The 25,199-nt window shown below is 41.9% G+C and overlaps 1 protein-coding gene across 9 annotated transcripts in view; it reads left to right on the top strand.

The window, feature by feature from the left end:
* Nucleotides 1-25,199, top strand: part of LOC135526520 (LIM and calponin homology domains-containing protein 1-like) — a 146,015-nt gene that overhangs the window by 65,081 nt on the left and 55,735 nt on the right. For all 9 annotated transcript variants that reach the window (XM_064954971.1, XM_064954968.1, XM_064954976.1 and 6 more), the window contains exon 4: nucleotides 15,389-15,495. In XM_064954971.1, the coding sequence (XP_064811043.1) occupies nucleotides 15,389-15,495 (107 nt within the window). The remainder of the gene's footprint in view (nucleotides 1-15,388; nucleotides 15,496-25,199) is intronic.

Here is a 25,199-nt window from a genome sequence, read left to right as displayed (position 1 = left end):
TCCAAACATAACAATAGTCATTATGGCCAAACAATTCTATTTTTGTTTCATCAGACCAGAGGACATTTCTCCAAAAAGTATGATCTTTGTCCCCATGTGCAGTTGTAAACCGTAGTCTGGCTTTTTTATGGCGGTTTTGGAGCAGTGGCTTCTTCCTTGCGGAGCGGCCTTTCAGGTTATGTCGATATAGGACCCGTTTTACTGTGGATATAGATACTTTTGTACCTGTTTCCTCCAGCAACTTCACAAGGTCCTTTGCTGCTGTTCTGGGATTGATTTGCACTTTTCGCAACAAAGTACGTTTATCTCGGAGTCAGAACACGTCACCTTCCTGAGCGGTATGACAGCGGTATGACACCATGGTCCCATGGTGTTTATACTTGTGTACTATTGTTTGTACAGATGAACGTGGTACCTTCAGGCTCTTGGAAATTTCTCCCAAGGATAAACCAGACTTGTGGAGGGCTACAATTTTATTTCTGAGGACTTGGCTGATTTCTTTCGATTTTCCCATGATGTCAAGCAAAGAGGCACTGAGTTTGAAGGTAGGCCTTGAAATACATCCACAGGTACACCTCCAATTGACTCAAATGATGTCAATTCGCCTATCAGAAGCTTCTAAAGCTGTGACATAATTTTCTGGAATTTTCCGAGCTGTTTAAAGGCACATTCAACTTAGTCTATGTAAACTTCTGACCCACTGGAATTGTGATACAGTGAATTATAAGTTAAATAATCTGTCTGTAAACAATTGTTGGAATAATGACTTGTGTCATGCACGAAGTAGTTGTCCTAACCGATTTGTCAAAACTATAGTTTGCTGACAAGAATTTTGTGGATTGGTTGAAAAAATTATGTTTAATGACTCCAACTTAAGTGTATGTAAACTTCCGACTTGTATGTTACCAATTGAACGACATCTATTGCAGGATAAATCAATGTTAAAGTTTACATAGCTGGCCATATATGGATGTTAAATTTTACTTTATGGGTTGGTTGTGTAGGCTTCTTCTAACCTATCGCTTTCTACTACATATAATTTCTGATTAAATTTGATCTTTACATTAATATATATAATTTATAAGTCCAAAAATGGATGTAGCAACTATAGATTGCCCCTTTAAGTTTATCAAAAGCTTTAATTTATTCAATTCAACCATTATTGGGTTCAAATACACATTTAGATTTCTGAACAGCCATCCACAACAACCACAATCCGAGAGCAGTAGTGTGATTCACATCATTGCGCTATATACAGTGGGGAGAACAAGTATTTGATACACTGCCGATTTTGCAGGTTTTCCTACTTATAAAGCATGTAGAGGTCTGTAATTTTTATCATAGGTACACTTTTATCATAGGTACACTTCAACTGTAAGAGACGGAATCTAAAACAAAAATCCAGAAAATCACATGATTTTTAAGTAATTAATTTGCATTTTATTGCATGACATAAGTATTTGATACATCAGAAAAGCAGAACTTAGTATCAAATACTTGTTCTCCCCACTGTAGATATCAATAATAAGTGATATCCGTTTCGCCGGTGACTACACCACTGCTCTCATCCTTACCTCCAAGCATTATTATCAAGTTGGATAATCTTTGGATGCCGACAGCAGTCGCACCATTGGAAGACATAGCTTGGACTGTAGCCTACAAAAGCTTATTCCTGCTCTTTTCCCTCGATCCATCAAACACATTTGGTGTGTCATCATAGCAAGCTCTGATTTAAACATGCACCTTTTTTCAATGTTCATTTGAATGTCTTTGAGTTTACAGAAGTTTTTTTCACAAAAATCCTTTCTGAATTTAAAAGTAATCCTTGAAGTAATCCTCTAGTTTTTCAAAAGTATCTGTAATCTGATTACAATGTTTTTGCTGGTAACGGATTACAGTTCATGTTTTTTTGGTAATCACTTACATGTAATCAGTTTCTCTCCAACTCTGGATAGGAATAATGAGTAGCATTCAATGGCTAACTTGCCTTCAGTGTGAAGTTGCCCCAAAGTACAGATCAAGGATAAATTTACTTTTAATGCAAACCTGACCCAAGACCAGCGTCTGGGCGCCTAATCAACCTCAACCTAATCTTCTAACTTAATGTGTTGGGGTTCCCGAGTGGCGCAGCGGTCTAAGGCACTGCATCTCAGTGCTAGAGGTGTCACTACAGACACCCCGGTTTGAATCCAGTCTGTATCACAACTGGCCATGATTGGGAGTCCCAGAGGGTGGTGCACAATTGGACCAGCGTCACCCGGGTTTGGCCGGTGTAGGCCATCATTGTAAATAATAATTTGTTCTTAACTGAATTGTCTAGTTAAATAAAGGTTAAATAAAAAAATACAAATAAATATATATAAATATATAATCACAATTGCCCTGTGTCTTTGACTCTGCTCATGGTTTGAAGACCAAAGGGTAATGAAAAGAGTACAGAGGGGATGAAGAACAGAGGAGATGAACAATGGCTGGATAAGAAAGAAAGCGAGAGACAAACATATGCAGAAAAGAAAGGATGAAAGGGAGGAGAACTCAACAGCTGGATGATGGAGGGAGGGAGAGAGAGGGGGAGCTAGAACCCAAAATTCAAAAGTGGTAGGCTTCAGTTGAACTGTTTTGAAGGAAGTTTGGTTTGGCCCGGCTTCTCTCTCCCTTCTCTCTTATCTAACGGCGTCTCTAATCGCCGCCAACGAGCCTCCTCTGGCTGTTAAGGAACACCAGCAATTACATGCCCTTTCTCTTTTTTTACAATCCAGTAACAATGGATTATCTTATTATCTTGTAACAAGTTCAATGCAAAACAGTTACTTCCTCACTTTGTCAAGATGTTTTTGCTCCACTGTAACACCAGTTAAGTCTTTCAATATTTCTGGTCTTACACTCTCTCACTCTCACACTCACTCACTCTCTTGAAGTCTCTCTCTTGAAGTCTCTCTCTTGAAGTCTCATTTTCTGAAGATATCTAAGTTAAGAGCATCAAAAGTCTCTCTCTTCCTCTGTTTCTGTTCTGGACCTACTTTCTGTTTACATGGCTACTGTTTCTCTACATTACATGTCTAATGATTTCTGTCTATAAGACCTAAGAGAACACTTAATCTGGTGTCGGGTCAGTCTTTCTGCATAGAATTAGAGGGGTTATCAATTATCCATCTACACAAACTGGCCCTCCATCTGCTGGGGACATGAACAAGAAACTCGTGAGTGGGAGGAGGAAGGAGACATTAGTACATCTTTGATATGTACTGTATCTGAGTGGGCACAAGCAATTCACGACATAATGCTTTTGCTTATTGTCATTGAACAAAGCCAAGCAAATACAGGGTTACCAGGGCCATGTTGAGTAGGCAAGCTTTGTGGAACGTTGCAGATAGACATTTCAAGAGTAGCGCTGTTCACGTTGCTGTTCACGTTGCTGTTCACGTTGCTGTTCACATTGCTGTTCACGTCGGTAGACATGAAGTGCTTTGAAAGGGTGGTCATGGCTCACATCAAATCGAAATGTATTTGTCACATGCGTCGAATACAAAGGGTAAAATGCGTACTTTCAAGCCCTTAACCAACAATGCAGTCCAAGAAATAAACATCAACACCATCATCAGGGAAACCCTAGACCCACTCCAATAAGACTGCTGAACAATTAATCAACTGGCCACCCAGACTATTTGCATTGACCCTCCCCCCCCGTTTGTTTTTACACTACTGCCACTCACTGTTTACTATCTATGCATGGTCACTTTACCCCGACCTCCAGTACATGTACAAATGACCTCTAACCTGTAGTGCCGCACATTGACTCAGTACCAGTACCCCCTGTATATAGCCTTGTTATTTTATTGGTCCTTTTTTATTTTTTACTTTAGTTTATTTAGTAAATATTTCCTTAACTCTATTTTCTTAACTGCGTTGTTGGTTAAGGGCTTGTAAGTAAGCTTTTCACGGTAAGGTCAACATGGTGCTTGTGACAAATCAAATGAGATTTTAATTGATTTGATTTGTTCTTTATAATATATTTCTATCTGAACGTTGTGGCCTACTGAACTAGACTAGGCATGTAGACTAGGCCTGTAGACTAGGCCTGTAGACTAGGCCTGTAGACTAGGCCTGTAGACTAGGCCTGTAGACTAGGCCTGTAGACTAGGCCTGTAGACTAGGCCTGTAGACTAGGCCTGTAGACTAGGCCTGTAGACTAGGCCTGTAGACTAGGCCTGTAGACTAGGCCTGTAGACTCGTGTAGGGTAGGACCTGTAGCTGTTATGGTGAATCCTTATGGTTCAACTCAAGGTGCAGGCTTGTGTATCCACACCTTCCTTTTTGAAAATCATATGGATGTGCTCACACGCACACTTTTGCATTGCAGTAACACCTTACATCTGCATATACAAAGAAAAATTCCAGATGAGGCTCTTCCCCTTCCTGTTACAGCCTAATGGGAAAATGTCTCCCTGTGGAATTCCTTGTTGTGTAATCAGGGTAGATGGGGAGCAGAGTGTGGAATGTTTTACAGGTTGATTGGTGGCTCTTGTCCAGGGCATTAGGAATGCTCAGTGATAGCAAGCCATACTAAGGCACTGTATTATCAAGCTGTACTGAGACTCAGTGATAGCAAGCCACACTCCCTGAACTACAGCTGGTTGGTTCTTTGGTTTGTTGCTTGTTGTTCTGCTGAAGAGGGCTAGTGGGTTGGTAGCAGACCTGGGTTCATTTCATAGGTCAAATCTTTTATAGTACCTGAGAGTATTTGCGGTGCACTACATTTAGCTTAAAATTTGCACTTTTGGGAATATTCTGTATTAGTTCCAGTGTACCATTACACAGAACCTGATAACCATAGATGTATGTATGACACTGTATTAATGTGAAACACCAGTCATGGCCCTGCCTAGAATTTTGACTTGTGATAAGAAGAAACCACTTGTCTGTGAGTTTTAAACTCTCCCCTGCTTATTTGAGTGTTGTCCTTGGCCTTGACTCTGAGGTTGGAATCTGAAACAGATCTGTGAGACACCCATCTCCCTCAGCGTAATCTGTGAACCCTGTTCCCCTGGATACTCTATAGGTGTTGTTTCTGGGTGTGAATGCTGGTTCACTTCCCCCCTGCATCTGTCGTCAGATCGCGTCAGAAAGATATTGAGTCCATCCAGATTCAGCACCGTAATGTAAAATGATCTGAGGATGGAACGTGTTTAATGTCTCTGTACTTCATGCATCATCAATTAGCTCCTAATAGTTTTTTTTACTGTTTTAGTTCTATTGGGGAAATATTGTCTCAAGACCACAGGAATGGAGTTCTCTGCAGATGTCTCTTTAAGTCTACATGTGTTATCGTGCCTGGTTTTCTCTGACCGTTGTCCATGGTTTTGGTGTCTGAGGGGGGGAAGAGGGCAGTGGCTGGAACACTGTGTGTGTTGATGTAGACATCAGTGTCTGTCATCAAGAGCCTTCCATTACAAGAGGTCGCTGTCGATGTTCTCAGCTGTGGTCTCCACCCAGTTTCCTCTACCAGTGACCCCCTACCCCACACGCACCCACAAGCGGTTCAAACAGACATACATGTTGTATGTTATTGTACAAGACGCTTGCTGGATATGGGTTTAAGTGGTTTCCCCTACACATACATGCACATACACAGACCCTTGTCACTAATATTTCCTCTGTCCGCATGTTCTTTGTTTACGTTTCTGTTATTCTTGGCATCGGGCGACTTGTTGTCGGAAGAGAGCACAGAAGTTTGAGAGCAGCAGCATTGTGGAGGGAGATGTTTTGGGAGCAGCAGCATTGTGGTGAGAGATGGTTTTGGGAGCAGCAGCATTGTGGCGAGAGATGGTTTTTTCGAGCAGCAGCATTGTTGGGAGAGATGGTTTGGGAGCAGCAGCATTGTGGAGAGAGATGGTTTGGGAGCCTCCAGTTTCTTAATTTTTTCTCCTCTTCATCCAGTTTCTTTGTTATTGGTTTCTTGTTAACTGACTACTGGATCACACAGAGTATCTGTGCATGTGTATGGGTTCGCTTCACGCTGCTACAACATGGTAGCTACGGGTTCACTTCACGCTGCTACAAAATGGTAGCTACGGGACAAAATCAGTGGAGAAGTTAGCAATGCAGGCATTGTTAAGCGTAACCAACCCGTTACTCAAAATAGGACATTGAAAAACATGAAAGTGTGATTTCACAATGTCTCCACCCAGCCTCCACTTTTTATTAAAAGCATCATTTTTAAACACACCATGTTGTGCCAGACCTCTGTGGCTAACTGGTTTCACTGGATTCTACTGGACTTAACTCGTTTAGTTTGTCTGTATTTAACTGGTCTTGATTGCCTTCCTAAACCCTTTCCAAATCCTTTCCATCCTCCTCCTTTCTTTTTCCCCCTGCCAACAATAAATTCATCTATCCCCACAACAGGCTTTTAAGATGGAATCCCTCCAATGTAATTCAGCTATGTTAAATGGGAACTGGGAAGTCTCTGGCCAATGGAAGGCCTACTGTATTGACTTCATGACCGTCAGTGATTGGTGAGCCATTTGAAATCTCAAAGCACATTCTTACTGGGTGCTGCATAGCCAATCAGGCTCCCCCAAGTTGTAAGTGAATAGTTGGGATTTTTAAGAAGGTTTTGTTTGTAGTGTGCTTGGTGAAGTATTTTTGGAGATTTCAGTATATGTATTTCTCTAAGTGGAAGCAACCTTATTTAAATAATTAATTTCTCCATACCCCTTTAACCCTATTCTCAATCATCTGGTAGAGCATGTTTTGACAATTGATTTAGAAGTGAATATGAAATAAATCTTCACTTGAACTTGATTGGTCAACTCCCCAGCCCTCGTGGATGAATTTACATAATTGGTATTATTTTGGGTTGCTGCAGTTCAGTGTTGTGGCTCTCTAACTTCGCCCACTTCGAGGGCTGTAAGAATACTCAAAATCAGTCACCAAAGATAAGGGATAAAAGGCAGGAGGAATTCAGTTGTTGAGGTATTCATATTGCACCATTCCTGTTAGTAGAGACCTTGAAGAGTAGAAATATGAAAATAAATGGTTAATATGTAAAAATGCTAAAAAGCAACAAATCAACAAATGTGCTCAACCAGGTGGTTAATATGTCAGTAAATGGTATGGTGGACTAAGAATAGGGTACATTTAGTTTGTATTTAAAAAATGCTTATTTTGGTGAAAAATAGGATTTGAATAGTTGACAACATACAGTAAATTGGTGAAACCACATTTTTAATTTGACCTTTTATTTTACTAGGCAAGTCAGTTAAGAACAATTTCTTATTTTCAATGATGGCCTAGGAACAGTGGGTTAACTGCCTGTTCAGTGGCAGAACGACAGATTTGTACCTTGTCAGCTCGGGGATTCGAACTTGCAACCTTTCAGTTACTACTAGTCCAACGCTCTAACCAGTAGGCTACCCTGCTGCCCCATTGGGTCAATTCATCACTATTCAGACTTAAGGTTGCTTATAAAGTAATGTCCATAATATATATTTTTTTAACTGCACTTTGTCATATATTATCTCAAAATGTAGTCTGAATATGTGTGAAACATGGTGGAAGAAGCTGGATCATTTTGAAATTAAAGGGGAAAAAATGAATGGTATTGCACTACTATTTATTAACTAGGTAGTTCGAGTCCTGAATGCTGATTGGCTGAAAGTCGTGGTAGACCGTGTACCACGGGTATGACTAAACCATTTATTTTTACATTTCTATTTACTTTGGTAACCAGTTTATAATGGCAATAAGGCACCTCAGGGGTTTGTGGTAAATGGCCAATCTACCACGGCTAAGGGCTGTATCCAGGCACTGCGTTGCTTTGAGTTGTGCGTAAGAACAGCCCTTAGCCATGGTATATTGGCCATATACCACCCGAAAACGCTTCAATGTAAGTCAATATTAATGTTTGAACATAAAAATTGACATCATGTAACTTTTCTTACCTACCTATGAAAGCCATTGAAGCTGACCTCAAGTAAGTTTTGTAATATTGATGAAATTAGTATTCCACAATCATAAATCATGGGCATTAACATGGAGTCGGTTCCCCCTTTGCTGCCATAACAGCCTCCCCTCTTCTGGGAAGGCTTTCCACTAGATGTTGGAACATTGCTGCGGGTACTTGCTTCCATTCAGCCACAAGAGCGTTAGGGACATCGGGCACTGGTGTTGGGCGATTAAGCCTGACTCGCAGTCGGCGTTCCAATTCATCCCAACGGTGTTTGATGGAGTTGAGGTCAGGGCTCTGTGCAGGCCAGTCAAGTTCTTCCACACCGATCTCGACAAACCATTCCCGTATGGACCTCACTTTGTTCACGGGGGCGTTGTCATGTTGAAACAGGAAAGGAAATTTATAGTTGGCACTATGCAGTCAGGCAGGTAGCGTTCTCCTGGCATCCGCCAAACCCAGATTCGTCCGTCTGATTGCCAGATGGTGAAACGTGATTCATCTCTCCAGAGAATGCATTTCCACTGCTCCAGAGTCCAGTAACGGCGAGCTTTACACCACTCCAGCTGGCGCTTGGCATTGCGCGTGGTGATCTTAGGCTTGGAAACTAATTTTTGAATCTCCTGAAGAACAGTTATTGTGCTAACATTGCTTCCAGAGGCAGTTTTGAACTTGGTTGTGAGTGTTGCAACCGAGCAGCGGTGAGTGTTGCAACTCGGCAGTCCTGTTCTGTGAGCTTTTGTGACCTACCACTTTGCGGCTGAGTTGTTGTTGCTCCTAGATAATAGGAGCAATAACAATAATAATAACAGCATTTACACTTGACCGGGGCATCTCCAGCAGGGCAGAAATTTGACGAACTGACGTCCTATGACGGTGTCACGTTGAAAGTCACTGAGCTCTTCAGTAAGGCCATTCTACTGCCAATGATTGTTTATGGAGATTGCATGGCTGTGTGCTCGATCTTATACACCTGTCAGCAACAGGTGTGGCTGAAATGGCCAAATCCAGTCATTTGAAGGGGTGTCTACATACTTTTGTACATATATGGATCATTATTTGTCTTTTCTTTATTAACTCTTATTTAACCAGGGAAAAACACATTGAGACCTAGGTCTCATTTGCAAATGTGAACAATACAGAAAAGAAAAGTATACACAATTTAAAACACAAAATTAAATAAATAGCAAATATTATATACACAATAAACAAAACAAGCACATTTATAAATACAAAAATCCCTAGCCTTTCTCCTAAACTGACCCAGAGACAACAACATATCCAAATGAAATGTTACTTGGAGATTATTCCACATGACAGGGGCCTGTTAGGAAAATGCAGATACAAGTGGAGTCTCCGGCATGAACCAACTCTGTGATCTAGTGTTGTAATCTGAGTTTCTACATTTCAACAATAAGTAAATTGGTAGTTTATTGAGTAAGGCTTTATAAACAAAAATAGAATAGTGACGTGTGTTTTTAGAGAGGTCCAACCAACTTTATGATAAAGGATGTCGTGGTGAGTGTCAACTGTCCTAAGTGATAAAACAAAGTCTGCTATGATAAACATATCGATGGGAGGAGCAAAACCTTGTAGACCTTGAAATGCATGTCAATAGTTTTTATCAGTGTGTATGCAGTTCTGATTTGGGAGAAGTTGATATCACTGAATACTACTGTTCCAATTGCTCAATATTGTGAAAAATAGTTTTTGTTGATTTGTCTTTTACATATCCTGCCGGCAGAGCAATATCCATTCACACCCTGTGTGTGTGTGTGTGTGTGTGTGTGTTTATGGGTGGGGTCTCCTCTCCAGGGCACAGTGAGAAATGCTCTGAAATGTGAGAAAATCCAGCTCTGTGTAGGTAGAGAGAGAATGGGAGAGAAGAGAAAGAGGCTGGGAACTGGAGAAGAGAAGGGGACAGGAGCCTTAGCAGGGTCAGGTTGCACCGACAGAACAGAACAAAGGACTGCAGGACACCTGGCAAGCTCTGCATGGGAGACAGTGAGAGAGAGAGAGAGAGAGAGAGATGGGGGGAAAGAGGAAACAGAGAGAGCAGGCAAACAGGCCTGACCCTCACTCTTACACTAGCCCAAGCCAATGGCATGTACCAGATGCTCAGCAGACTCTGCTCACACTTACTGGTCTGAGGCCAAACCACACGACTAACAACATTGAACACTTTATTGAACACACAGCCTTCACTATCTCATCCTGGAATATCCAAGGCCTGAGGTCATCTGCCTTTGACCTAAAGAGCAGGAACCTGGACTTCTGAAATACAGACATTGTCATCCTACAATAACATGGTATAGAGGAGATGGACCCACTGGTTGCCCTCGAGGTTACAGAGAGCTGGTAGTCCAATCCACCAAACTACCAGGTTTGAAACAGGGAAGGGACTCTGAGGGTATGCAAATTTTGTATAGAGCAGACGTAATTCACTCTATTAAATAAATTAATCAAAACAGGAACATTTTACATTTGGCTAGAAATTCAAAAGGAAATGATCTCAACAGAGAAAAATGTCCTATGTGCTACCTATATCCTCCCACTAGAATCACCATACTTTAATGAAGACAGCTTCTCCATCCTGGAGGGGGGAATAAATAATTTCCAGGCCCAGGGATATGTACTAGTCTGTGGCTACCTAAATGCCAGAACTGGACAAGAACCTGACTCCCTCAGCACACAGAGGGACAAATACCTGGAGGTGAAAGCATTCCCTCCCCCATATGCCCCCCTCGGCACAACTACGTCAACATAACCAACAAAAAACTCCTACAGCTCTGTCACACACGCTGGGTATTTACATAATCAATGGTAGGCTTTGAGTGGACGGTAGGTATACCTATAACTCATCTCTTGGCAGTAGTACTGTAGACTACTTTACCACTAGCCCTAGCCCAGAGTCTCTCAGAGCGTTCAGTCAACCTGCTCGCACCCCTATCAGATCACAGCAAAATCAGTCATTCTAATATGAACCAACTCTCCAATCTTTTTGGCCCTATAACAAAGAACAAACATCAAAAACACATACAAATCTTAGAATCAACTATTAAAGACTACAAGAACCCACTGGAATCTCCAATTACATTGAATTAACTAACGGACAAAATACAAACCCTCCGACCCAAAAGGCCTATGGTGTTGATGGTGTCCTTAATGACAAATTCCAATTGGCTTTACTAAAACTCTTCAACATCATCCTTAGCTCTGGCATCTTCCCCAATATCTGGAACCAAGGACTGATCACCCAATCCACAAAGTGGAGACAAATTTGACCCCAATAACTACCATGGGGTTATGCGTTAACAGAAACCTTGGGAAAATCCTTTGTATTATCATTAACAGCAGACTCGTATATTTCCTCAGTGAAAACAATGTACTGAGCAAATGTCAAATTGGCTTTTTACCAAATTATTGTATGACAGACGACATATTCACCCTGCACACCCCAAAGCCGTAAACACAGGCACCCTCATAGATATCAACCAACTTGCCCTCTAAATACACCTCTGTTGTTTTCAACCAAGATCTCAGCGATCACTGCCTCATTGCCTGCATCCGTAATGGGTCAGCGGTCAAGCGACCTCCACTCATCACTGTCAAACGCTCCCTGAAACACTTCAGTGAGCAGGCCTTTCTAATCGACCTGGCCCAGGTATCCTGGAAGGATATTGACCTCATCCTGTCAGTAGAGAAAGCCTGGTTAATTTTTTTAAATGCCTTCCTCACCATCTTAAATAAGCATGCCCCATTCAGGAAATTTAGAACCACGAACAGATATAGCCCTTGGTTCTCTCTATACCTGACTGCCCTTAAAACCTCTTTGGGATAGGGGGTAGCATTTTCACTTTTGGATAAATAGCGTGCCCAATTTCAACTTCCTGCTACTCAATATAAGATATGCATATTATTAGTAGATTCGGATAGAAAACACTCTGAAGTTTCTAAAATAGTTTGAATCGTGTATGTGAGTATAACATAACTTATGTAGCAGGCAAAACCCCAAGGACTAACCATTCAGAATTATTTATTTTTGAGGTCTGTTCATTGGGTTCTCATGGGGAAACAATGTTTTTTTAGGCACTTGTTTGCAGTTCCTACCGCTTCCACTGGATGTCACCAGTCTTTAGAATTTGGTTGTGGTTATTCCTTTGTGCATCCTGGAAAAGGGTAACGCTGTTGAGAGTTGGCCAAGACTTGAAGAGTAGTATTAGTTTTCTCTCATCCTCTATTGAAAACAGATTGTTTACTAACGTTTAAAAATACCTAAAGTTGTATTTTGAAATGTTTTGGCAGGTAAGTTTACAGGTAACTTTTGAGATATTTTGTAGTGACATTGCGCCAAATAAATTGACATTTTAGATATATATGGACGGAATTAATCAAACAAAAGGGGACCATTTGTGTTGGGACATATTGGAGTGCCAACAAAAGAAGCTCATCAAAGGTAAGGCATGTTTTATATTTTATTTCTGCGTTTTGTGTAGCACCTGCAGGGTTGAAATATTATTTCTCTCTTTGTTTACTGCTGTGCTATCAGATAATAGCTTCTTATGCTTTCGCCGAAAATACTTTTTGAAATCTGTTGGCTGGATTCACAACGAGTGTAGCTTTTTAATTTGCTATCTTGCATGTGTGATTTAAAGAAAGTTTGAATTTTATAGTATTTTATTTGAAATTTGGCGCTCTGCATTTTCCCTGGCAATTGGCCAAGTGGGACATTTGCGTCCCCTTATCCCAGAGAGGGTAACCAACACAAAAACATCCTATGGTGTTCTGCATTAGCGTCGAACAGCCCCCAAGATATGTAACTTTTGAGGGAAGTTAGAAACCAATATACACAGGCAGTTAGAAAAGCCAAGGCTAGCTTTTTCAAGCAGAAATTTGCTTCCTGCAACACAAACTCAAAACACTTATGGGACACTGTAAAGTCCATGGAGAATAAGAACAGCTGCCCACTGCACTGAGGATAGGAAACTCTGTCACCACTGATAAATCCACTATAATTGAGAATTTCAATAAGCATTTTTCTACAGCTGGACATGCTTTCCACCTGGCTACTCCTACTCTGGTCAACAGCACTGTACCCCCCACAGCAACTCGCCCAAGCCTTCACCATTTCTCCTCCGTCAGCTGATATTCTGAAAGAGCTGCAAAATCTAGACCCCGACAAATCAGCCGGGCTAGACAACCTTTCTTTCTAAAATGATCTGCCGAAATTGTTGCAAACCCCTATTACTAGCCTGTTCAACCTCTTTCGTGTCATCTGAGATTCCCAAAGATTGGAAAGCAGCTGCGGTCATCCCCTCTTCAAAGGGGAGACACTCTAGATCCAAACTGCTACAGACCTATATCTATCCTACCCTGTCTTTCTAAGGTCTTCAAAAGCCAAGTCAACAAACAGATTACCGACCATTTCGAATCCCACCGTACCTTCTCCGCTATGCAATCTGGTTTCAGAGCTGATCATGGGTGCACCTCAGCCACACTCAAGGGCCTAAACGATATCTTAACCGCCATCAATAAGAAACAATACTGTGCAGCCGTATTCATTGACCTGGCCAAGGCTTTCGACTCTGTCAATCACCACATCCTCATCGGCAGACGCGATAGCCTTGGTTTCTCAAATGATTTTCTCGCCTGGTTCACCAACTACTTCTCTGATAGAGTTCAGTGTGTCAAATGGGAAGGCCTGTTGTCTGGGCTCTGGCAGTCTCTATGGGGGTGCCACAGGGTTCAATTCTTAGGCCGACTCTCTTCTCCGTATACAGCAATGATGTTACTCTTGCTGCTGGTGAGTCTCTGATCCACCTCTACGCAGACACCATTCTGTATACTTCTGGCCCTTCTTTGGACACTGTGTTAACAACCCTCCAGACGAGCTTCAAAGCCAATACAACTCTCCTTCCATGGCCTCCAAATGCTCTTAAATACAAGTAAAACTAAATGCATGCTCTTCAACCGATCGCTGCCTGCACCTGCCCGCCCGTCCAGCATCTCTACTCTGGACGGTTCTGACTTAGAATATGTGGACAACTACAAATACCTAGGTGTCTGGTTAGACTGTAAACTCTCCTTCCAGACTCGCATCAAACATCTCCAATCCAAAGTTAAATCTAGAATCGGCTTACTATTTCGCAACAAAGCATCCTTCACTCATGCTGCCAAACATACCCTCATAAATCTGACCATCCTACCGATCCTCGACTTCGGCGATGTCATTTACAAAATAGCCTCCAATACCCTACTCAATAAATGATCACAGTGCCATCCGTTTTGTTTACCATGGTGCTATGCTCAGATAATAGCATCATTTGCTTTCGCCCGAAAAGCCTTTTTGAAATCTGACATGTTGGCTGGATTCACAACACGTGTAGCTTTAATTTGGTATCTTACATGTGTGATTTCATGAAAGTTAGATTTTTATAGGAATTTATTTGAATTTGGCGCTCTGCATTTTCTCTGGCTTTTGGCCAAGTGGGATGCTACCATCCCACATATCCCAGAGAGGTTAATTAACAAACTATAGCTTTGGCAAGTCGGTTAGGACATCTACTTTGCATGACACGTCATTTTCCCAACAATTGTTTAGAGACAGATAATTTCACTAATTCACTGTATCACATTCCAGTGAAGTTTACATACACTAAGTTGACTTCGCCTATAAACAGCTTGGGAAATTCCAGAAAATGATGTCATGGCTTTAGAAGCATCTGATAGGCTAATTGACATCATTTGAGTTAATTGGAGGTGTGCCAGTGGGTGTATTTCAAGGCCTACATTTAAACTCAGTGCCACTTTGCTTGACATCATGGGAAAACCAAATTAAATCAGCCAAGACCAACACCTGGTTCATCCTCGCCAGAAGGTACCACGTTCATCTGTACAAACAATATTACGCAAGTATAAACACCATGGGACCACGCAGCCGTCATACCGCTCAGGAAGGAGACGCGTTCTGTCTTCTCGAGATGAACATACTTTGGTACGATCTTTGTCCCCGTGTGCAGTTGCAAACCGTAGTCTGGCTTTTTTATGGCGGTTTTGGAGCAGTGGCTTCTTCCTTGCTGAGTGGCCTTTCAGGTTATGTCGATAAAGGACTCGTTTTACTGTGGATATAGATACTTTTGTACCTGTTTTCTCCAGCATCTTCACAAGGTCCTTTGCTGTTGTTCTGGGTTTGATTTGCACTTTTCGCACCAAAGTACGTTCATCTCGAAGACAGAACGCGTCTCCTTCCTGAGCGGTATGATGGCTGCGTGGTCCCATGGTGTTTATACTTGCGTAATATTGTTTGTACAGATGAACGTGGTTCTAGGGTTTCTGGCATAATGGTGTTGATGGGAGCCATGACCAGTCTTTCAAAGCACTTTATGGCGTCTGACGTGATTATGTCCTCTAAGTAATATTCTGTCTTCTCTCTCCCTTCAGGACAACCTGAGTGTGTTCCTGCGTGGCTGTGAGGAGCTGGGACTGAAGGGCTCTCAGCTGTTTGACCCTGGGGACCTGCAGGATATCTCCACACGCCCCAACGCTAAGTAAGACATCACACACATCTGCTTCCCTGTCTGTCTGGCTGGTTGACTGGCTGGTTGGCTCACTGTCCAGTAGGTGGTCAGTAGGGTGGTTGAACAGTCGTTCTGCCTGTCGTTCTGCCTGTCGTTCTGCCTGTCGTTCTGCCTGTCGTTCTGCCTGTCGTTCTGCCTGCCTCTCTGCCTGCCTCTCTGCCTGCCTCTCTGCCTGTCTCTCTGCCTGTCTATACAGTTGAAGTCGGAAGTTTACATACATCTTAGCCAAATACATTTAAACTCAGTTTTTCACAATTCCTGACTTTGTTTTTGTTTTTTTACTGGTTTCAAATATTTTTTATTAAACACACACAAGAATGGTGTATAGGTATACAAGACAGGTATACAATTCTTATCTAAACATAAAAGAGCATTCAGGAACATCAAGACCCAGAGCCCTGGGTGCAAAACAAATAATACAAAACATGACATACAAAACAAGGACATGTAGAAAGAAAGAGGGAATATGTCCCCCCCCCCAGCTGCTCAGGTGGCAGGGCCAGCACATGCTGCCCAAAGGTAGATTAAAATATTACAGTTGAGAGTGCGTTAATAAGTACAAATTCACAGCGCAGACTCGTCCAAGTAGGAGAGGAAAGGCTGCCAGATTTGATCAAATGTTGATCATTTATTGTTCAGAATATGTCTAATTCTTTCTAAGTGTACAGTGTTTGCCAATTCACTGAGCCATAATTTGGTAGAGGGTGCTTCCCTCCTTTTCCAAAACAACAAGAAGATTTTTTGTCGAAATGAGACCGTACGAGATTAGTTGTTTTTGGGGGGGGGTTGGTTAATCCGTTTAGGGAATCAGATACTCCCAGGATTATCAGAAGCGGGTCTGGATCTATTGAAGTCTCCAAAACTTCAGAGAGGATCCCAAAAATTTCACACCAATAACCATTCAAGCGAGAGCATAGGGCAAAGCAGTGGAGTAGTGTACCCTGCGCAGCCTGACATTTATCACATGTAAGGGATGTATCAGGAAATATCCTATGCAGTTTAGTTTTGGAATAGTGTAATCTGTGTAAAACCTTGAATTGTATGAGACGATGTCTGGAATTAATGGAGCATGTGTGGATATACTCCAAGCTCTCTTCCCAGTCTGCCACAGAAATGTCAGTCCCTAGTTCTTCCTCCCATTTTGCCTTGATGGCATCTGTAGAAGGTGTGCTAACAGATTGAAAAGCATCATATAGACGCGATATCAGTTTATCTGAGGTGGGGCATAATTTTATGCATCCGTCAAACATGGAAGTTTTAGCATTCCCAAATGTTGGGAGGTGTTTTCTAACGTAGTCTCTAATTTGTAGGTATCTGAAAAAATTACTTCTGGGAAGATTATAAGTTTCCCTCAGCAACTCAAAGGAAGCAAAGGTCCCTTCTATGTATAAATCCCCTATGGTACTTATCCCCAGCTCTCCCTATCGCTCAAAGGTGTTATCAAGGTTAGAAGGGGCAAAGGAGGGATTCTTGGCGACAGGGAGCATGAATGACATTGGTCTAAGCTCAAAGTGGACTTTAATTTGCTTCCAGATTCGGACTGTGCTATGTATAATAGGATTGTTACAATAAAGTGACATCTCCAGATTGACAGGCGACAAAATCACAGCGCCAATAGAGAAGGGGTGACACTCCTCACGCTCCATACTAAGCCAGCTGGATGACGGAAGTGCGTCATCCAGCAGAAACGTAACAACGCGGAGGTTAGCGGCCCAGTAATAAAATATAAAATTTGGGAGAGACAGTACTCCTTCCATCTTGGATTTACAGAGGTGTTTTTTACCTATCCTGTGTGTTTTATAATCCCAGATGAATGGATTGATAATTGAGTCCAGTTGTTTATGAAAGGATTTAGGTATGAATACTGGGACGTTCTGATATAGGTAGAGCAGTTGTGGGAGGGAGACCATTTTAATGGCATTAATTCTTCCGAGGAGAGAAATTGGGAGAGTTGTCCAAAATAGTATGTTTGCTTTGAGTTTTTGTATCAGAGAGGGGAAATTCTCTTTAAATAGTAAGGAGTATTGTTTGGTAACTACAATTCCTAGGTAGGTAAATGTTTCTGAAGATAACTTAAATGGGAGATGTTCTAGCCAGGAGGTGTTTTGCGACCGTATGGGCATTAATTCACTCTTGTTCCAATTTATTCTGTATCCCGAGAAGGTACCAAACAAATTGATCACATCTAGAATAGCTGGGATACTAGCCTGGGGTTCTGTTACATAGAGGAGGATGTCATCTGCGTATAGGGAAATCTTATTTAGAGTATCTTTAGTATTATAGCCGTGTATTGCTGCATGAGATCTAATCGTCTGAGCGAGGGATTCGATAATTAGGGCGAAGAGCATAGGCGACAGCGCACAACCCTGCCTTGTCCCCCTGTTAAGGTTAAATCGGGGCGACAATGATTGGTTAGTGAGTATTCTGGCACAGGGGTTCCTATATAAAAGCTGGATCCAATTTATGAACTCATCTCCAATATTAAATTTCTGTAGGACCTTGAATAGATAGGGCCACTCAACTTGGTCAAAGGCCTTTTCGGCGTCAAGAGATATGACGGCAAGGTCCGCGTTGGGTAACCTCTGAGAATACATAATATTGAAGAGGCGCCTGAGATTGAAGAATGAGTTTCTGTTAGGGATAAAGCCGGTCTGATCCGAGTGGACCAATTAAAGTGCTAAGCCTGTTAGCCAGAGTTTTTGCTAAAATCTTTTGGTCTGTATTAAGGTGAGATATTGGTCTGTATGACCCTACCTCTTCTGGATCTTTACCCTTCTTATGTATAACTGTAATGAGCGCTTCGTCCAAAGTAGAAGGGAGAGCTCCATCCTCATTGGCCTGAACCAACATTTTATGCAGGTAGGGAGAGAGCATGTTGCTGAATGTTTTATAGAATTCACCAGGGTATCCATCTGGGCCCGGGGTCTTGCCACTCTTTAGAGATTTAATTGTTTCTCGAATTTCATCAAGAGATATTTCCTCATTCAGGAAGTTAGAATCTTCCTGGTTCAGGGCAGGAAGATTACAGTCCTCCAAAAATGTTTGCATAATTAAAGGGTTAGGATCCGCTTTAGATGTATATAGAGTCTCATAGAACTGCCGGAATCTGTCATTGATGTCTTTGGGGGAAGAGTAATTCCCCAGATGCAGATTTAACTTTGTGAATCATTCGGTCACTCACATTTTTTCAAAGTTGTCTGGCGAGTAATTTGTGTGGTTTGTCACCAAACTCAAAATATTTTTGCTTGGCATAGAGAAAGGATTTAGCAATTTTAGCTGAGAGAATCTGATTATATTCCAATTTTAAAGAGGTAATTTTTGTATGTTTCTCCATAGATGGGTGGCTAGCATTCTCCCTATCCAGTAAGTGAATTTGTCCCTCCAGTTCTTCCAGTTTTTCTCTGTTTCGCCTACTCCTGGCAGCCTGAAAGGAGATGATACAGCCCCTCAGATAAGCCTTCAGTGTTTCCCACAATAATGCTGGGGAAGTCTCTGTGTTGTCGTTGGTATCAAAGACAAATGTAATTTGGTCTTTAAGATATTCACAGAATGTTGGTTCTGTGAGGAGCTGAGGATTCAACCTCCAGACCCTCTCGTTTGGTACAATGTCACCCAATCTCAGGGAGAAGGTGAGTGGACTGTGGTCCGACATTATAATATCATGATACCTCACATTACAGGTATAGGGGAGTAGTCTAGCATCCAACAAAAAGTAGTCAATTCGAGTGTAAACATTGTGAACATGAGAGTAAAAGGTGTATTCCCTACCCGTAGGGTTAGCGATCCTCCATATATCAAATAAGTTCTAATTTTTTATGTAGGTATTCAAGAATTCACTTGAATAGGAGGTAGGGGGTTCGCCGGGTAGAGGATCTATCCAAATACTGGTCTAGCACACAGTTAAGGTCCCCTCCAATGACCAGGTTAGTATGGGAGATATCTGGAATCAGGGCAAGGACTCTTGAAAAAAGAGGGGTTATCAATGTTTGGCCCATAGATATTTAGTAGAGTTACTGAGGTAGAGTGGATTTCTCCTATCACGATCACATACCGACCCTCTTTATCCGCAATAGTGGTTTTATGTAGAAAGGGAATTCCTTTCCATACCAGAATCGCTGTGACTCTCGTTTTGGTAGAGAAGTTAGTGATACACTTGCACCACCCACCTACACTTAAGTCTGCTATGAGAGTTATTCTTCAGATGGGTTTCTTGCAAAAATATAATATCAGACGAGAGTGCTTTCAGGTGGGCTAGGACCTTGCCCCTCTTAATTGGTTCGTTTAAACCCTTGACATTCCAGGAAGTGAATGTAAGCCCCGCCCTCCTCTCGTTTGTAGTTCCTATGGTGGCCTGCACACCATGTAACTTGATAAAAAGTTAGGAAAACGCACCAAACCATCACGATCAGCATATGTAGCACCTACACCTGAGCAGTATCCAACCCACCCCTCCCCCTGCAAGCACCTTTACTTCCCACCCTGTCCCCCTAATTTCCCCAACACTTACCCCCCCATCAACCCATATTTAACAGGCATGCACAAACAGGAGAAAAACAAAAGGAAAAATAAAAATAATAAACACATTGTCTGGCCGATGCCAAAGAAGCACGGCGCAACCTCGAACAAGAGGTAAAACAAAAATAAAATCCCAACTATACGTTCACCTCTCACTATCCTAGAACTTCTACTAACATATGAACTGAGTAGGCTCCCGCAAATAAAGTGTTCAGTTAGCATCTAATAAACCTAAACAGAATAAGTTGCAACTTAAACATATTGCGCATTTAAGCGTCATCCTGGGTCAATCCCTGAGATAAGCAAGATATAGCCTCAAGATTATATTGCTAAGCACTGCCGGTCCAAAAATAAACCATCCGCAACCAACATAGTCAGCCGTACCTTTACATACTGTGGGTCAGGAGATCGGAACAAGGATTTGCTAAATTAAAAGTTCCCCCTATTTAAAAATATATATATATATATATATTTTTTTATATATATACATATATATATACACATACACGCATACACATACATACATATATACACATACACACACATACATACATACCCACACAAAAAATCGTATATATATTTAAAGAATATGTATATACATCCATATGCACATATACACATACAAACATTCATATCCCAGTATAACAATCTACACTGATTTAAAATATACACATACATAATACTAAAATGCTAAAAGAAAATAGTAATAAAGTACAAATAGTAATTATATGTACGGCACACCTACACAGCCATAAGCACAAAAGGGGGCTGGTGGGACTCTAGTCGGGAGAGCGGCCCACGGCTAGACAAAGGCAGAACGGCACAAAACATCAACTTGCTAACCAGGTGTCTGCGTCTGCCCCTTCCCAACCATCACCCCCAGTCCCCTGCAAGCAATAAATAAATGGTATGGTAGTAAGAATAATGTAAGGATTGTAAAATAAATAACAAAAAAAAAAAAAGTGGGGGAATATAAATATATCCATCCGAAGGTGTCAGTGATCAAACCTGGAAGTAAAAATATGCATCGCTCAGAGCACAGCCGGGATGAAAGTGAATTTAACGTTAAATGAGAGCTCTGACCGCCCTCCATTGGTCGGCTCAGCGTCTTACATGTTCGGTAGCCCTTGTTGAGCCCGTTTAATACGGTTTCACCCAATATGGTATAGTATGGATTCGAGGCCATGAGCAGACCTTAACACGCAATGACAAGGCTCTCTAACCTGTACGGGGGATTGGTGTATATCCCCGGATAAACTTCTCTGCGTCCAAAACCGAGGAGAGCCACATCTTCTCACCGGAAGGCGGGGTAATTCTTAGTCTTGCAGGGAAGAGTAAGGCTGGGCGAAGATGGAATTTGTAGAGTTTGGTCATGACATCTCTGTAGTCGGCGCGATGCTTTGCCACATCGGGCGCATAATCCTCATATACACGGAATGGATGCCCTTTATGTGACAGGTTGCCCCTCATTCGAGCTTCACGCAGGATAAGATCCTTGGTCTTGAAACTGTGACAACAGATGATTACTGGGTGAGGACGTTGGCCCGGTCCAGTCACTGGGACAAGGGAGCGATTTTCACGGTCCAGGTGGGGATCCGAATCCAAAACATCCGATCCCATTGCATCCTTCAATAGCTTGGCGAAGAAGTCGGTGGGGCGAGAGCCCACCTCCTCCTCCTCTGCCAGACCAACAACGCGAAGGTTATTACGTCTGGATCGGCCCTCCAGGTCTACCACTTTCACAGAAAGCCTCTGCACACTATCCTGCAATGACGTGCATAGCTTCTCTAACTCGTCGATCCTACCAGCGTTGAATTCAGAAGCTTTCTCAAGGTCCACAATACTCTGGCCATGCGAAGTGACCGTTCGAATGATGCTCTCGATTTTGTTGTCCAGTTCAGCAATAGTGGCCTTAAGATCCTCAGCTATAGCAACACGTAGCTCCCCCAAAGCCCGGGTAAGTTCTGTAAGTGTCACGTTGTTGCAGGTGCCTCCCGCCATTTCTGTCTCGTTGTTTAGTGGGGAGTAGGCCTCCGCTGTGGATTTATTGTCCTTTGGTCGCTTATTACTTGGCATTTTCATATAAAAAGTTACAATCTTGTATTAGAAAGAAACGTTTGTTGTAAAAAGTGCCATAAAGTAGGTTAAATTAGATTATTTCGCAAAAAAGTTGCAGGAGCCTCTCACGCACAACCGTTCACTCCAACATGCTAGCTCCGCCCCAATTCCTGACATTTAATCCTAGTAAAAATTCCCCGTCTTAGGTCAGTTAGGATCACCACTTTTTTTTAAGAATGTGAAATGTCAGAATAATAGTAGAGTGATTTATTTCAGCTTTTATTTCTCATCACATTCCCAGTGGGTCAGAAGTTTACATACACTCAATTAGTATTTGGTAGCATTGCCTTTAAATTGTTTAACTTGGGTCAATGTTTCAGGTAGCCTTCCACAAACTTCCCACAGTAAGTTGGGAGAATTTTGGCCCATTCCTGAGTCAGGTTTGCAGGCCTCCTTGCTCGCACATGCTTTTTGAGTTCTGCCCACAAATGTTCTATAGGACTGAGGTCAGGGCTTTGTAATGGCCACTCCAATACCTTAACTTTGTTGTCCTTAAGCCATTTTGCCACAACTTCGGAAGTATGCTTGGGGTCAATTTGGAAGACCCATTTGCGACCAAGCTTTAATTTCTTGACTGATGTCTTGAGATGTTGCTTCAATATATCCACATAATTTTCCCTCATGATGCCATCTATTTTGTGAAGTGCACCAGTCCCTCCTGCAGCAATGCACCCCCACAACATGATGCTGCCACCCCCGTGCTTCACGGTTGGAATGGGTTTCTTCGGCTTGCAAGTATCCCCCTTTTTCCTCCAAACACAACGATGGTCATTATGGCCAAACAATTCTATTTTTGTTTCATCAGACCAGAGGACATTTCTCCAAAAAGTACGATCTTTGTCCCCATGTGTAGTTGCAAACCGTTATCTGGCTTTATGGCTGTTTTGGAGCAGTGGCTTCTTCCTTGCTGAGCGGTCTTTCAGAATATGTCGATATAGGACTCGTTTTACTGTGGATATAGATACTTTTTTACCGGTTTCCTCCAGCATCTTCACAAGGTCTTTTTGCTGTTGTTCTGGGATTGATTTGCACTTTGGTGCAAAAAGTATGTTCATCTCTAGGAGACAGAACGCGTCTCCTTCCTGAGCGGTATGACGGCTGCGTGGTCCCATGATGTTTATACTTGCATATTATTGTTTGTACAGATGAACGTGGTACCTTCAAGCGTTTGGAAATTGCTCCCAAGGATGAACCAGATTTGTGGAGGTCTACAATTTTTTTCTGAGGTCTTGGCTGATTTCTTTTGATTTTCCCATGATGTCAATTAGAGGCACTGAGTTTGAAGGTAAGCCTTGAAATACATCCACAGGTACACCTCCAATTGACTCAAATGATGTCAATTAGCCTATCAGAAGCTTTTAAAGCCAATACATAATGTTCTGGAATTTTCCAAGCTGTTTAAAAGCACAGTCAACTCAGTGTATGTAAACGTCTGACCCACTGGAATTGTGATACAGTGAATTATAAGTTAAATAGTCTGTCTGTAAACAATTGTTGGAAAAATGACTTGTGTCATGCACAAAGTAGATGTTAACAAACAAGTCGGTTAGGACAAGACATTTGTGGAGTGGTTGAAAAACGAGTTTTAATGACTCCAACATAAGTGTATGTAAACTTCCAATTTCAACTGTATCTCTGTATCCATCTCCCTATCGCTCTTTCTGTCAGTCTTTGTATTTTCATCCATGTGTTTGATCTATTTCCATCCATTTGCTTGTCTTTTTACATCACTGTGTGTCTGCTATGTCAACAGTACAGTAATTAGTAACTCTCGGGAAGACAGTTCAGTGGAAGTGTGACTCTCCTGTATGCAACATAACAAAGCAGTATCTGTTAGGTACAACTGGTCATTGACAAAATATTACAGTATGCTATATCCAGAGGTTGTGATGTTGTAACTGTTGCTAGGTGACTGGGTGTTTCCCCCCAACTGTCCTGGTGCCAGAACTACTCTGTCAGTAGCGAGAGAGAGACTGAGGGAGAAACTGAGACGGGGAGTGAGAGGGAGATGGAGAGGGAGCCTGGAGAGAGAGGGGGAGGGAGAGCGACTGGGGGGTGAGTGAGACAGAGAGGGAGATGGGGGGGGGGGAGACAGAGAGAAGGAGAGATGGAGCAATGTCAAACCTAACATGTCTTGGGGTGGCTCGACTGGTTCTATCATGACATGATGCCTTGAAGAGTTCAGGTGTGGCCTAAGGGAAGTGTGTGTGTATGCATTAAAATAACCGGTAAACATCAAACTGCCACTTATATGCACCGTCTTAGATTTAGTGTGCAGCCATACCCTTTTCTCCTGCCACACTACCTAGTGTTCATGGTATGACAGGTGTCTTCATATCTAGAAAACAGATCTGGGTGGGGGTGTATAAAGTAGAGGTCAACCGATTAATCGGAATGGCCGATTAATTGGGGCCGATTTCAAGTTTTCATAACATTCGGAAATTGGTATTTTTGGAGACCGATTTGGCCTGATTTTTTAATTTTTTTTATATAAATAATTTTTTGAATAAAAAAAATGTACACCTTTATTTAACTAGGCAAGTCAGTTAAGAACACATTCTTATTTTCAATGACGGCCTAGGAACTGTGGGTTAACTGCCTTGTTCAGGGGCAGAACGACAGAGTTTTACCTTGTCAGCCTGGGGATTCAATCTTGAAACCTTAGTTAACTAGTCCAAAACTCTAACCACCTGATGACATTGCACTCCACGAGGAGACTGCCTGTTACGCAAATGCAGTAAGAAGACAAGGTAAGTTGTTAGTTAGCATTAAACTTATCTTATAAAAAAACAATCAATCATAATCACAAGTTAACTACACATGGTTGATGATATTACTAGTTTATCTTGCGTGTACTGCGTTGCATATAATCGATGCGGTGCGTATACGCGAAAAAGGACTGTCTTGCTCCAATGTGTACCTAACCATAAACATCCATGCCTTTCTTAAAATCAATACACAAGTATATATTTTTAAACCTGCATATTTAGTTAATATTGCCTGCTAACCTGGCTTGTTGCGAACTCTGTGAAGTCTTTCTT

The sequence above is a fragment of the Oncorhynchus masou genome, chromosome 32 (assembly GCF_036934945.1).
Source record: "Oncorhynchus masou masou isolate Uvic2021 chromosome 32, UVic_Omas_1.1, whole genome shotgun sequence".
In the NCBI taxonomy this organism is placed as follows: domain Eukaryota; kingdom Metazoa; phylum Chordata; class Actinopteri; order Salmoniformes; family Salmonidae; genus Oncorhynchus; species Oncorhynchus masou.
Note: the sequence above shows the minus strand (reverse complement) of the source record. Positions and strands in the feature narration are given on the sequence as shown.